This window comes from Staurois parvus, unplaced genomic scaffold (genome assembly GCF_062004578.1).
Source record: "Staurois parvus isolate SC_StPar_1 unplaced genomic scaffold, SC_StPar_1.0 ptg001786l, whole genome shotgun sequence".
Taxonomy (NCBI): Eukaryota; Metazoa; Chordata; class Amphibia; order Anura; family Ranidae; genus Staurois; species Staurois parvus.
In genome coordinates, this window is record NW_028319582.1 from 1 (window position 1) to 15226 (window position 15226).

Here is a 15226-nt window from a genome sequence, read left to right on the forward strand (position 1 = left end):
GATCTCGAAAAGTCCGGCGCCCGTCCCCACGTCCTCTTCCCGCAGCTCGTCTGTGCGGCTGGCGATGCGAGCTCCGCAGGCTCTGCGCGCAGAATACAATGCCGTCATTGACCTGTATGGAACCATTACCTGAGCGGCAGCTTCCGCATCCCTTTCCCCGGGAGGTACCTGGCTATCCTGTTGTTGTCCGTCTTGCGGACTCTGCGGATGGCGGTGACGTTTGCTTTGACCAGATAATGCTGAGCGAGATCTGAAGGAAAGCAGATAAGAATGATATAGAAAAAAGAATCCGAAATACAAAAATGTAGTCAACTTTAAAGAAAAGTTCCACCCAAACGTGTAAGCTCCTCCCACATTTGGTCCCCTACTTCCCCCCCCCCCCCGAGCCCTCTCGGACACATTGCAGGTCATAAAAGACTGCAGCCCATTCACAAAGAGCATCACGCTTCGCACATGCTCAGTAGGAAACGGCTGTGAAGTCGCTACTGGTTCCCCGTAGACTAGATGGCTGCGGCAGCACCCGATCGCGGATTGAAGACGAGGAAACCGCCAGATCCATGAACAGGTAGAGCGCCCTAATAATAAAAGTCATCAGGCCACAGTATTTGGGGGGATGGGGGTGGAGCTAAACTTAAAGTCACTGGTCACAGAGTTGGGGGGACATGCCCGTGCAAGTGCGAAGGGGAGGAGCCGGGGCACGCCCCTGCCAGAACGAACGGGAGGGGCCGGGGCAAGCCCGAACGGGAGGGGCCGGGGCACGCCCGAACGGGAGGGGCCGGGGCACGCCCGAACGGGAGGGGCCGGGGCACGCCCGAACGGGAGGGGCCGGGGCACGCCCGAACGGGAGGGGCCGGGGCACGCCCGAACGGGAGGGGCCGGGGCACGCCCCTGCAAGACCGAACGGGAGGGGCCGGGGCACGCCCCTGCAAGACCGAACGGGAGGAGCCGGGGCACGCCCCCTGCAAGACCGAACGGGAGGAGCCGGGGCACGCCCCTGCAAGACCGAACGGGAGGAGCCGGGGCACGCCCCTGCAAGACCGAACGGGAGGAGCCGGGGCACGCCCCTGCAAGACCGAACGGGAGGAGCCGGGGCACGCCCCTGCAAGACCGAACGGGAGGAGCCGGGGCACGCCCCTGCAAGACCGAACGGGAGGAGCCGGGGCACGCCCCTGCAAGACCGAACGGGAGGAGCCGGGGCACGCCCCTGCAAGACCGAACGGGAGGAGCCGGGGCACGCCCCTGCAAGACCGAACGGGAGGAGCCGGGGCACGCCCCTGCAAGACCGAACGGGAGGAGCCGGGGCACGCCCCTGCAAGACCGAACGGGAGGAGCCGGGGCACGCCCCTGCAAGACCGAACGGGAGGAGCCGGGGCACGCCCCTGCAAGACCGAACGGGAGGAGCCGGGGCACGCCCCTGCAAGACCGAACGGGAGGAGCCGGGGCACGCCCCTGCAAGACCGAACGGGAGGAGCCGGGGCACGCCCCTGCAAGACCGAACGGGAGGAGCCGGGGCACGCCCCTGCAAGACCGAACGGGAGGAGCCGGGGCACGCCCCTGCAAGACCGAACGGGAGGAGCCGGGGCACGCCCCTGCAAGACCGAACGGGAGGAGCCGGGGCACGCCCCTGCAAGACCGAACGGGAGGAGCCGGGGCACGCCCCTGCAAGACCGAACGGGAGGAGCCGGGGCACGCCCCTGCAAGACCGAACGGGAGGAGCCGGGGCACGCCCCTGCAAGACCGAACGGGAGGAGCCGGGGCACGCCCCTGCAAGACCGAACGGGAGGAGCCGGGGCACGCCCCTGCAAGACCGAACGGGAGGAGCCGGGGCACGCCCCTGCAAGACCGAACGGGAGGAGCCGGGGCACGCCCCTGCAAGACCGAACGGGAGGAGCCGGGGCACGCCCCTGCAAGACCGAACGGGAGGAGCCGGGGCACGCCCCTGCAAGACCGAACGGGAGGAGCCGGGGCACGCCCCTGCAAGACCGAACGGGAGGAGCCGGGGCACGCCCCTGCAAGACCGAACGGGAGGAGCCGGGGCACGCCCCTGCAAGACCGAACGGGAGGAGCCGGGGCACGCCCCTGCAAGACCGAAGTCAAGCTTTACAACAACTGCCCCGTTCAGCCCAGTGTAGACTCCTCTCCGCTGCTCCGCCATTAATAGGAGGGGCACCCGGGTCGGTCATTATAAAAAGTGTAGCCCCTCCCCCCTCCTCACCAGAGATCCCCTTCTCTGTGATGACCACATCCGGCTTCAGTCTGATGATATCTTCGCAGATCTGCTGGATGTACTCCTCCTCCAGCTGCAGGATTCGGGCGAAGTCCTCCTCCCGGGTGATCTCGATCTCCGTCTGCCGGAAAAGGACAACAAAAGCCGACGTTAATAAACGATCGTCCTCGCCGGCACACTACCAGCGGCCATTGGGGGCGCCCTCACCTGGCTCTCTCCCTTCTTATACTCCAGGGAACAGTCCAGGAGGACGATCCGCGGGTTCTTGATCAGCCGCTTCATCTTGGGGTGTGTGACGTCTTTGTTCACCATGACACCGCGCAGAACCTGGGACTCTTCGATGATGCCGCCGGGAATCTACAGAAACGAGAGCGAAGGAAATGTTGGCGCGGAATCCTAAAATCAGAAGAGCCGGCTTAAAGGGATAGTTCACCTTTACCAAAAAAACTGCCCCTGCAGGTAGAGGGAAACCTGTAGGTGAAAAGACTCCTTCCCGCCACCGCCCCTTTAAGAGCCGGGAGGTGGAGGCAGGCGTTCCAGTCATGTGACCGCTGTGATTGGCAGTCACAGCGGTCACATGATCAGAAAGCTGCCGGTTACTGTGTTGGGAGTGCGCACTCAGCACAGCAAACGTTACATAAATGTCCTAGGCCAGGGGTAGGCAACCTGTGGCTCTCTAGCCGTTGTGGAACATTTCCCATGAGGCATTGCAACATTACAAAACTGACAGTTACAGCTATGACTTGCAGAGGCATGATGGAACTTGTAGTCCTGCAACAGCTGGAGAGCCGCAGGTTGCCTACCCCTGTCCTAGGTAAAGGTGTAGGCCACCTACATACCTCCTGCAGCCTGGCGGAAAAACTCAAGAGCTGGCATCATCCTGTCCTGACTGGTTGCTAGGACGTTGCTAGGACACTCCCTTCTGATTCAACCCGCCCTGGCATGTGTGGTCTTCCCTGTTCTGAGCTTAGCAATGCTGTAAAAGGAGGAGATGGTGGACCACACATGCGCGGCGGGGTTTAGGAGCTCGTTCCTGTGATGGTGTGAGTGAGCAGTAGCAGCTGGGAGTCTCTTAGCAACAGCCTAGCAACAAGGCAGGACGAAGCCATCTCTGGGTGTTTTTCGGCCAGGCACCAGGAGGTAGATAAAATGGCCTATGCCAGGGGTGGGCAACTGTGGCCCTTCAGCTGTTGGTGAACTACAAGTCCCATCATTCCTCTGCCTTTGAGAGTCATGCTTGTAACTGTCAGTTTTGCAATTCCTCGTGGGACTTGTAGTTCAACAGCTGGAGGGCCACAGTTGCCCACCCCTGGCCTATGCCTACAGCAAGGGCATCTTCCAACTTCATTTACAGCTGCACAGCTTTTTATCTAGACTCCTCCCCAGGGGCGTCCCTAGGGTTGGTGTCACCCAGTGCGGTGACACCAACAGTCCGATGACACCGATAGTCCGATCCAATATGCTCCCCAATCCGCAGATCCGATCCCTCGGCTTGCAACCTATACGGGGTTAACTGATCTGGCAACACCGGCCCGGGGGGGGGGGATGGGGTGCGACGGGGACACAGGGAGGGGAAGAGCCAGGGCTGTGTGTGCACGACAGGGACCGCCCACCTCTGAAGGGGTGACACCATGTGTTACCGCAGATCCGATCCATCTTGCGGGAATCGTTGGCTTGCAACCTATACGGGGTTAACTGACACCAGTCCGGGGGGGGGGGGGGGGGGGGAGCGACGGGGACACAGCGAGGGGAAGAGCCAAGGCTGTGTGTATGTGCACGACAGGGACCGCCCACCTCTGGACAGGTGACACCACGTGATACCGCAGATCCGATCCATTTTTCGAGGATTGTCGGCTTGCTTTAAAACTTTTTGGTGTCACCCCATGCGATAGGTGTCACCTGGTGCAGCGCACACCCCCCGCACCCACCTAGGGGCGCCACTGCTCCTCCCTGCACAGGCAGTTTTTTTGGTAAAGGTGAACTAACCCTTTAATTATCGCCAAATATCAACTATACCTATAAAAGGCAGAGATATGGGTGTCACTCGTGAGGTTTTTATTTTTTTTTTCACCCCCTATATACAGATCTTCACATCCTTCCAGCACTGGGATCACATCCCCCGAGCCTTTCCAAGGCTGGAGGGACGGAGTAAGGCAGGGGGGTCAAACTGGCGGCCCTCCGGGTGTGGCGAAACTACAAGTCCCATCATGCCTCTGCCTTTGGGAAGTCATGCTTGTAACAGTCAATCCTGCAATGCCTCATGGGACTTGTAGTTTGGCAACGGCTGGAGGGCCGCCAGTTTGACACCCATGGAGTAAGGAACACCATGTGGTCACAGAGCTGGGATGACATGCAGCCTGTTCGTTCTAACCGAGCCTCTCCTCCCGTGCTCCGTAGCGAATGGCAGTTCGCCGCGGAAAAGCCATGAAGAATCAACCAATGATTATCCACCGTTAAGCGGCACAACCAATCACAGCCTTCTCTAGTACCGCCAGGTTCTGTCAATCAATCTCCCCGCTCGGCACTGACCTTCTCCACCTTGGCGTACTTCTTGATGTCGATCTCCTTGCGCCCGTTCTCCTCCAGCTCTACGGTCTTGACGGCGTCCAGAGCGATGTTGCAGGCCATGTCCGCCCAGCGTTTGATGGCCTTGGTGTTTATGGCGCTGTTGATGATCTTCAGCATCAGCTCTCGGTCGCTCGTGTCCACAGGGGTGCTGAGGGGGGGCGGGGACAAAGCATGAGCAAGGCATGGAGGGAACATTTTTTTTTTTGATTTACATATAATGGGGAAAGGTAACCGGTCTCTGTGAAAAGTATTCCGATAGGTTCATACATCTGGGATAAACATATATACAAGCCCATTGGGCGATGCATTGTCCCCTCCCCCACCTGCTCCTCCTGCCTTGCCAGGTTTGTTTTATTGGTCCCTTCCTAGTGACAGAGCTTTTTATTACCACCGATCACTGTAGTGGTGTCACTGGGGATGTCAGTGACACTAAATCAGTCCCCCCCCCCAGTGTCAGAATGCTCGCCGCAGTCCCACTACAAGTCGCTGATCGCCGCCATTACTAGTATAGAAAGAAAAAAAAAACAATCCCAGTCTCTATACCGCCATTTATAAACGCTATAGGAGGAGCCACAAGCAGGAGGAGCCCCTCATATCAATGTGTTCCATCGGGGCACCTGAACTCCTTCAGAGTGCTGATCATGTCATCCAGGGCCTTGCGGTAGGCGCTGATCACCACAGTCGGGTGCATCTGCTGCTCCAGGAACTGCTCAGCGACGGCCAACATCTCTCCAGCTGTAAGACAGAGAAGAGGATCAGATCTCACCCCTCCCCCAGCATCTCAACCCCCCCTCCCCCCGCATCTCACCCCCTCATCCCTCCCCCCACATTTCACCCCTGCACCTCACCCCCTCATCCCTCCCCCCGCATCTCACCCCCTCATCCCTCCCCCCGCATCTCACACCCCTCCCCCCAGCATCTCACACCCCTAGTCTCTCCCCCCAGCATCTCACACCCCTCCCCCCAGCATCTCACCCCCCTCGTCCCTTCCCCCCCACATCTCACCCCCTCATCCCTCCCCCCGCATCTCACCCCCTCCCCCCAGCATCTCACACCCCTTGTCCCTCCCCCCAGCATCTCACCCCCTCGTCCCTCCCCCCCGCATCTCACCCCCTCGTCCCTCCCCCCTCGCATCTCACCCCCTCGTCCCTCCCCCCCGCATCTCACCCCCTCGTCCCTCCCCCCCGCATCTCACCCCCTCGTCCCTCCCCCCGCATCTCACCCCCTCGTCCCTCCCCCCGCACCTCACCCCTTCCCCCCGCACCTCACCCCCTCATCCCTCCCCCCACATCTCACCCCCTCCCCCCAGCATCTCACACTTCTCGTCCCTCCCCCAAGCATCTCATCCCCCTCCCCCCACGTCTCACCCCCCCCCACCAAATCTCACCCCCCCCACCAAATCTCACCCCCCCCACCAAATCTCACCCCCCCCACCAAATCTCACACACCCTCAATCTCAACATCCCCCCCCCCCATCTCACCCACCTCCTTAATCTCCCCCCCCCCCCCAATCTCACACAACCTCTCACTCTCCTCCCCCCAATCACACACACCTCCCCCCCCCCCCAATCTAACACACCCTCTTAATCTCACCCCCCCAATCACACACCCTCTTAATCTCACCCCCCCAATCACACACCCTCTTAATCTCACAACTCCCCCCCTCCAATCTCCCCCTCCCCCTTAATCTCCCCTCCAATTTCACACACCCTCTCAATCTCATCCCCCAGTCACACACCCTCTTAATCTCAAACCCCTCCCCCAAATCTCACACACCCTCTTAATCTCACCCCCGCCCCAATCTCACACCCACCCACCCCCCCCAATTTCACACACCCTCTTAATCTCACCCCCCCCCCCATCTCCCCCTCAATCTCCCCCCCTCCCAATCTCACACACCCCCGCCCCAATCTCACCACCCCAATCACATCTCCCCCCCAAATCTCACACACCTTCTTAATCTCCACCCCACAATCTCACAACCCCTCATATGCCGTCCCAAATACGCCCGGATTGTGTGTCCCTGTTCCCCTCACCCAGAATGATGACAGATGTGGTGCCGTCTCCCACCTCCTCATCCTGGGTGCGGCTGATCTCGATCATGGATTTGGCGGCGGGGTGCTGCACCTGGATCTACAATGGAGAGAGAAGCAGGATCCACTTACAATGGGGATGGGGGGGGTACATACATCCGGCCTCTGCAGGTCTGATCTGAGCCCCCCCTGCAGCACTAGGGCAACACTGGGCTATGTTAAAGAGAACCTGTCACCCTGACCATCCATAGTCTCAAAAATGTCCCCTCCCCCAACTAACACCTATATCGGCTTACCCCCCCCCCCTCAGTCGCATAATTTCACAGTCGGACGACACGCCGATTTCAGGGGCGACTCGCAAGACATCCGACCCAGAGGACTACACAAATCACAGCAAAAGCAGCGCATGGACGGCCTTAGAAATCGGTGCGGCTCCAACCAGGTCAGAACCGCACCGATAGGACGGCTGTCACTGCGGACAATGGGCTGCGATTCGCAAGTCGCATCCGGTGTGACCGGGGTCCAAGGCTCCATCCACGCTCGTCATGTGACTCTGGACACGGCAAGTCGTACCCCACCGACAACCGATCGAATATGTACGACTCCACATTCAAGTTGCAGCGTCTTCAAACTACTTCCTGCACTACTAATGCAGCGTGAGTGCCATACACTGCAATGTGAACCCTCGCGCCCCGTGTGCGCCCCCCATTCGCAGCCGCAGCTGTCAATCACCGGGTCCTGGCCGGTGACTACTCACCCGGTGATTTCCGACAGGGAGGATTGTTTTGTTTGCCGACGGTTCTCCTCCCTGTCTGCTCCGGCACACTGCACAGCACAGCCATCCAGATCAGTGCGATTACAGTGAAGCACGCAGACCCCCGAGTAAAAAACACTCCCAGCACACAGTTAACCCTTTGATCTCCCCGCATATTAACCCCTTCCTGCCCCGTGCCATTAGTATAGTGAAGCACACAGACCCCGCCCCCTAGGTGAAAAAGAAAAAACAAAAACTACACCCAGCACACAGTTAACCCTTTGATCTCCCCGCATATTAACCCCTTCCTGCCCAGTGCCATTAGTACAGTGAAGCACACAGACCCCGCCCCCTAGGTGAAACAAAAAAAAAAAAAAAACTACACCCAGCACACACAGTTAACCCTTTGATCGCCCCTCGTGTTAACCCCTTCCTGCCCAGTGCCATTAGTACAGTGTCAGGGCTTTTTATTAGCACTGATCTCTGTATTGGTGTCACTGGGGATGACAGTGACACCAAGTCAGTCCCCCCCCAGTGTCAGAATGGCCGCCGCAGTCCCGCTGTAAGTCACTGATCGCCGCCATTACTAGTAAAAAAAAAAATAAAAAAATCCCCGTATCTAGACCGCCATTTGTAGACGCTATAACTTTTACGTAAACCAATTAATTTACACGTATCGGGGGTTTTTTTTTTTTGTAGCAGAATACTTTTTTCCCGGAATTTATGATGAAATTTGATTTTTTTCATTTTTTTTTACTGGACATGTTTAATAGCAAAAAGTCCAAAATATTGCTTTTTTTTCAAAATTGTTGGGCTTTTCTTTTGTTATAACGCAAAAAATGTAAAAAAAGAAAACAAAAAAAAAAAAAAAACGCAGAGGCGATCAAATACCACCAAAAGAAAGCTCAATTCGTGGGAAAAAAAGGACCGTAAATTTCATTTGGGTGCAGCGTTGCATGACCGCGCAATTGTCAGTTAAAGTAATGCAGCGCCGTATCGCAAAAAAAAATAAAATGGCTTGGTCAGGAAGGGGGGATCCTCTTGAGGGGGAGGGGATAATGATCACATCCTGGCTTTATTAATGGGTGTGATGTGTCTGTGCCCACGCCCAGGGGGAGTGGCCAAAAAAGGAAGGCGGGGGGAATCCTCTGGAGGGGGGATAATGATCACAAAGTGGCCAAAAAAGGAAGGAGGGGGTGATAATGATCACATCCCGGCTTTATTAATGGGTGTGATGTGTCTGTGCCCACCCCCAGGGGGAGTGGCCAAAAAAGGGAGGAGAAATCCTCTTGAGGGGGAGGGGTTAATGATCACATCCTGGCTTTATTAATGGGTCTGATGTCTGTGCCCACGCCCAGTGGGAGTGGCCAAAAAAGGAAGGCGGGGGGAATCCTCTGGAGGGGGGGATAATGATCACATCCCGGCTTTATTAATGGGTGTGATGTGTCTGTGCCCACGCCCAGTGGGAGTGGCCAAAAAAGGAAGGCGGGGGGAATCCTCTGGAGGGGGGGATAATGATCACATCCCGGCTTTATTAATGGGTGTGATGTGTCTGTGCCTACGCCCAGGGGGAGTGGCCAAAAAAGGAAGGCGGGGGGAGTCCTCTGGAGGGGGGATAATGATCACATCCCGGCTTTATTAATGGGTGTGATGTCTGTGCCCACGCCCAGGGGGAGTGGCCAAAAAAGGGAGGAGAAATCCTCTTGAGGGGGAGGGGTTAATGATCACATTCTGTCTTTATTAATGGAAGTGATGTGTCTGTGCCCACCCCCAGGGGGAGTGGCCAAAAAAGAAAGGGGGGATCCTCTGGAGGGCAAGAGGTTAATGATCACATCCTGGCTTTATTAATGGGTGTGATGTGTGTGCCCACCCCCAGGGGAGTGGTCAAAAAAAAGTAGGGGGAAATCCTCTGGGGGGGTTAATGATCACATCCTGGCTTTATTAACCACTTATACCCCCCTTATACCCCCCTACCGGGCACTTATACCCCCTTCCTTACCAGGCCAATTTTCAGCTTTCAGCGCTGCCGCACTTTGATTGACAATTGCGCGGTCATGCAACATTGTACCCATATGAAATTTTGATCATTTTTTTCTCACAAATAGAGCTTTCTTTTGGTGGTATTTAATCCCCGCTGGGCGCTTTACTTTTTGCGCTATAAATAAAAAAAGTGCAAAAAATTTGAAAAAAAAAAAAGTTTATTTGTTTATTTTATAAAATTTTTCAAACAGGTATTTTTTCTCCTTCACTGATGTGCATTGATGAGGCAGCACTGATGGGCACTGATAGGCGGCACTGATAGGCGGCACTAATATGCAGCACTGATAGGCGGCACTGATGATGGGTACTGATAGACGGCACTGACTAGTGGCACTGACTGGCAGCACTGCTGGGCGGCACTGGTGGGCACAGGTAGGTGGCACTGCAGAGTGGCACAGGTGGGGGCACTGCTGGGCACAGGTGGGCGGAGCTAGTGGGCGCACTACTGGGCGGAACTTGCGGGTGTCACTGCTGGGCACCGATCATCAGTGCCCTGATGATCGGTGCCGATCCCCGCTGTGACAACTGCCGGTTCTCGGCAGTACTTTCCTCACGATCTGACAGCGTGAGGAAAGTGCAGCCGAGAACCGGCACTTGCATTTTCCTCTGATCAGCGTGTCATTGGACACCGCTGATCACGTGGTAAAAGGCCGCTGTGATTGGCCTTTTACCACATCACGTGATCAGCTGTGTCCGTAGGACACAGCGATCACGGAGATCGCCGGGTGCGCGCCCCCTGGGGCGCGCAGGAGAGCGCGTTCTGGGAGGACGTCATATGACGTCCACCCAGAACTGGCCGGCCGCGGTGAAGCCGTCATTCGGCTATGCGCGGTCGGCAAGAGGTTAATAGTTGCGATGTCTGTGCCCACCCCCAGGGGGAGTGGCCATAAAAGGAAGATGGGGGAAATCCTCTGGAGGGGGAGGGGTTAAGGAGGCAGCACGACTACTCCTGGATGCAGCTTTAAAACAGTTAGGCCACGCCTTCTGGATGCACCACCAGGACTCACAGTTAGATCTCAGTAGAGCACATTTTCGTAGACGGCACACGGGCGCCATGTGATGCGTTTACAGACGCCGTGCGGACAGAACACTCACCTCTCGGAGGATGGCGTTCCCGTCGTTGGTCATCACAATCCCGCCCATCGGGTCCAGCAACATCTGGAAGGAAAGCAAAACAAAAAAAAAAACGTTATTAACCTGTTGCCGCCGGCACCCGCCGCGTATATATGCGTCACTGGGCGGGGTTGATGTTCCTGTGCTGACAGCACGCTGCGCCATGAATTCCCAGCACAGAGACCGAGCTGTCAGTGACAGCTCTCTGTCCAGGTTAACCACTGGTAGCCGGCAGGACCAGCTCCTGATCATGTGACCACAGTGACACCCCGGTGGGGGATTTCGCTGCAGAAGGAAGGGCATTGTCACTTCGTTACAGGAAGTGGAAACAGAACGGGTCTGCTGGCGGGATCAACAGCTAATAAGGGTGACAACAATTTCAATGCAGGAGAAAGCATTGTCACCCTGTTACAGGAAGTGGAAACAGAACGGGTCTGCTGGCGGGATCAACAGCTAATAAAATGTTACAGAATGGGGAAGCGGGTACTCTACCGGAGCGCCTCATCCATGACCACGCCCACCTACTAACACGGTGACCTCTCATGAAGCCAGCCCATCCGTACAGTGGCCCTCAGGGGCCCCACGTTAATGAGTCCACCTTCTCCACTGCTATAGAGTGGCCCCAGATTTTTTTTTAACCACCCCTGCCTTCCCGAGGCCCTCTTGATTATAATGCCACCTACCTGCTTTGCAGTCAGGACTTCAGGGGGGCGCCACAATAAAGGTTCTACCATTTCCTTGCATAGTGACCCCCCTCCCCTAAATTTACACCACCCTGCCTTTCCTTTGGCCCTTAGGGGCCAATTCATCTAGAATTCCACCTATCTGCTTTGTAAACATCCCCTGTCCGCAGGGTGACAACACTGCTGTGTAATTTCAATGCAGGAGAAAGGGTTGTCACCCTGTTACAGGAAGTGGAAAAATAACGGGTCTACTGGCGGGATCAACAGGGGATACAATGGTGTCACAGGTAGGATGAAGGGGGCGGGGCGTCAGCGATGGTGAGCCTGGCCCAAGCAGAGGCTTCTCCGCAGAGATCTCTTTCCCCTCCAGACACGTGGCCCTTACCTTCATCATGGCTCGGGGCCCCAGGCAGGTGCGGATGATGTCGGCGATGGTCTGTGGAGGACACACACAATCAGGATATGTACGGTGAGCCGTGATTGGACGGCAGCCGTAGAGAGGGGCTTACCTTGGCCGCGTTGATGTTCCCGGCTTGGACCTTCCTGCCCGACTCCCTCTTCATATTCTGACCTGAAATACGAGACTATCAGTGAGACGCTGCAGAATGTACACCGGCATCCACCTCCGGGGGGCGCCCTAAGGGAACCCCCACAGTGAGCTGGGGCAGACCCTGAACTGCCCCTCCCCCAATGTCAACTAAACCTGAGGGGCCCCGACACCACAGAGCAGACTGACAGATCCATACACCCCCCCGGGGCCCTTAATATGGCTCTCGGGGGCCCCTCACATGGGACACTGCCAACCAGACTGTGGCCCCTCATTGGAGCCCCTCCTTTAGATTACCAATCCCGTTTTGTGCCCCCCCCCCATTCATAATACCAACTGTTGACATACAGAACACACATCCGTGATGTCACCCACATGTCCTGTACAGGGGCCCTCGGGGGCCACTCATATCAGATTGCCCCCCTCACACAACTAATAGCTTTAGGAACCCCTCCTGTCCTGTGACCTCAAGGGGCCCCCCTCATATACCCATAGAGGACCCCACATCTCACCTTCCCCATGGAGTGGCCCTCAGGGGCCCTCACACTAATTCTTACTTTGCCTTGCACTGAAGCCCCGCCCCATTCATACACAGATATCTCTCATTCATGAAACCACCCACCTGTAAAGTGGCCCTCAGGGGCCCCACATTAATGACTCCACTATAGCCTTTCCTGGAGCCCCTCAATTTTGATGCCACCCACCTTCTCTGTAGAGTGGCCCTCAGGGGCCCCACAGTAAGGATTCAACCACTCCCTTGTTGTGCAATGACCCCACCCCCATTTACATCAACCCTGCCTTCCTGGGGCCCCTTAATTAAGAAACCACCCACCAGCTCCGAACAGTGGCCCATGGGGGCCCCACACTGTAAGTGACCCCACATTTACGACACCCCTGACTTTTGTGGCTCCTAGAGGCCCCTCAATTATGATGCCACTCACCTGCTCAGTGCAGTGGCCCTCAGGGGCCCCACATTCATAATTCTAGCACATCAGCTTGTACTGTGAACCCACATTTATACCACCCCCTTAACTATGGTGCCACCCACCCATAGAGTGCCCCTCAGGAACCCACATTAACATTCCCCCGCCCCCCCCCCCCATTCCTACATTCCCTGTGGCCCTTAGGGGCCCCTCACCTACATATAGAGTGGGCCTCAGATTAACGATTCCACCAATTTCCTTATACAGGGAACCCCCATTACACCCCCTCCCCTGTGGCACTTGAGGGCCCCTTAATTATGATGCCACTCACCTGCTCCGCACAGTGGCCCTCAGGGGCCCCACATTCCTGATTCTACCAATCCAACTTTCACTATGACTCCACATTTATGCCACCCCCCTTACCTATGGTGCCACCCACCCGAGGAGTGGCCCTCAGGGGCCCCACCATTTACACCACCCCTACCTTCCCTGTGGCCCCTCACCCACCTTTCCTGTGGCCCTTAGGGGCCCCTCACCCACCTGTACAGTGGCACTCAGGGGCCCCAGATTATTGACTCCATCAATTTCCTTGTACAGGAAATGCCGCCCACCTACTGCGGACAGTGTACCTCAGGGGCCCCTCATTCCTGATAGTACCACTCCTACTTTGTACGGGGCCCCATGTTCATACCTCCCTTTCCTGTGGCCCTTAGGGGCCCCTATCCCACCTGTACAGTGGTCCTCAGGGGCCCCCCAGATTAATGACTCCTCCAATTTTCTTGTACAGTGAACCCCTATTACACCCCCTGCCTTCCCTGTGGGTCCCCCCCAATTATGATGCAACCCACCTGCTCCACTCAGTGGCCCCCAGGGGCCCCACATATATTATGCCACCATTTTCCTTGTACATTTATACCACCCACTCCCTTTCCTGGGGCCCTTTTAATTACGGTGCCTTGTTCAGGGGCTCCTCGTGCATGAGGCCCCGCCCTGTGGCCCTCAGGGGCCCCACATTTCAAGGTGGAACCTGCCCACATTTATTTCACCCCTCTATGTATGGACAGGGGCCTACAGTGGTCACCCCCTTCCTTGTCTTCTCCTGTGGCCCTCAGGGGCCCCTCCTCCATGTCCAGTCCTGACACCCCCAGTCTGGGCCCGCCCCCCCGTTATGATAGGGCCCCGCAGGGCGGACACTCACTAAGCACGAGCACCGGGCGGCCCATCATGGTGTCGGTCGATCTGGGATCGGAGGATCAGGTCGGCGGAGAATCTTCTGGAGAAAGAAAAGCGCTGAGCCGCCTCCTGATCGCACACTACCCTCGCCGCTCCGCGGTCTCAGCCAATCACAGCCGCCGACGGGGCAACTCCACCAATCCCCCGCCGGGGGCGGGGCCGTCGGGGCTAGGCTGAGCGAGCTTGGTTGACCCCGCACCATCCGTTGGAAGCCGCATGGCAGCCATTGGCGCAGCGCGCGTGCGCGGCCCGTGACGCGGCGCGTTGCATGCCGGGAGTTGTAGTCCATGCCATGGAAATCTACAATCATTGCCTAGCAACAGACCAGGGGCTCCTATAGAGAAGTATAGGCCGCCGGGATGGATGCTGGGAGTTGTAGTTTTTCCTGGTCTCCTGTAATTGGCTGCTGGTGACAACTTCTAGTGACTAAATTAGGGCAGAGAGGGAGTAATGAATGAATGGGGAGAGGCGGGGGAGGGCTCAATACAGCCATATGGAGGGCAGAGGAGTCACCCCATGTCGAGGATTTCTGAATAAAATGAAGGGTGACCCCAGAGGGGCAACAGAACACTGACACCTGGTGGTCACATTATTGTGAAAAATATCCTGCATTACCGAAACTGAGGACCATAGAAAGTCCTGAGGACCCTAGAAGGTTCTGAGAGCCATAGAAAGTTCCAACCATGGACCATAGAAGGTTCCAAGTGAGGACCATAGAAGGTTCTAACCGAGGCCCATAGAAGGTTCCAACTGAGGACCCTAGAGGGTTCCAACCGAGGACTATAGAAGGTTCCAACTGAGAGCCATAGAAGGTTCCAACTAAGAACCATAGAAAGTTCTAACTGAGGACCATAGACGGTTCAAACTGAGGACCATAGACGGTTCAAACTGAGGACCATAGATGGTTCAAACTGAGGACCATAGACGGTTCAAACTGAGGACCATAGATGGTTCTGAGAGCCATAGAAAGTTCCAACCGAGGACCATAGAAGGTTCCAACTGAGAGCCATAGAAGGTTCTAACTGAGGACCATAGACGGTTCTGAGAGCCATAGAAAGTCATAGAAGGTTCTAACCGAGGCCCATAGAAGGCTCTAACCGAGGGC

General features: G+C 56.7%; 1 protein-coding gene across 1 annotated transcript; it reads right to left on the reverse strand.

Moving 5' to 3' along the window:
- Positions 1–3: 3 nt before the first annotated feature.
- On the reverse strand, positions 4–14231 carry LOC149434294 (T-complex protein 1 subunit gamma-like; the record flags this gene model as incomplete). The annotated part of the gene is made up of 11 exons (XM_089663841.1): positions 14087–14231; positions 11928–11989; positions 11804–11854; positions 10718–10780; positions 6832–6928; positions 5413–5530; positions 4757–4943; positions 2435–2584; positions 2216–2348; positions 169–250; positions 4–82 (listed from the first exon to the last, which is right to left on the reverse strand). Coding segments are annotated over exons 1-11 (1050 nt in total), but the record flags the coding sequence as incomplete, so codon positions are not given.
- Between the last annotated feature and the right edge of the window lie 995 nt (positions 14232–15226).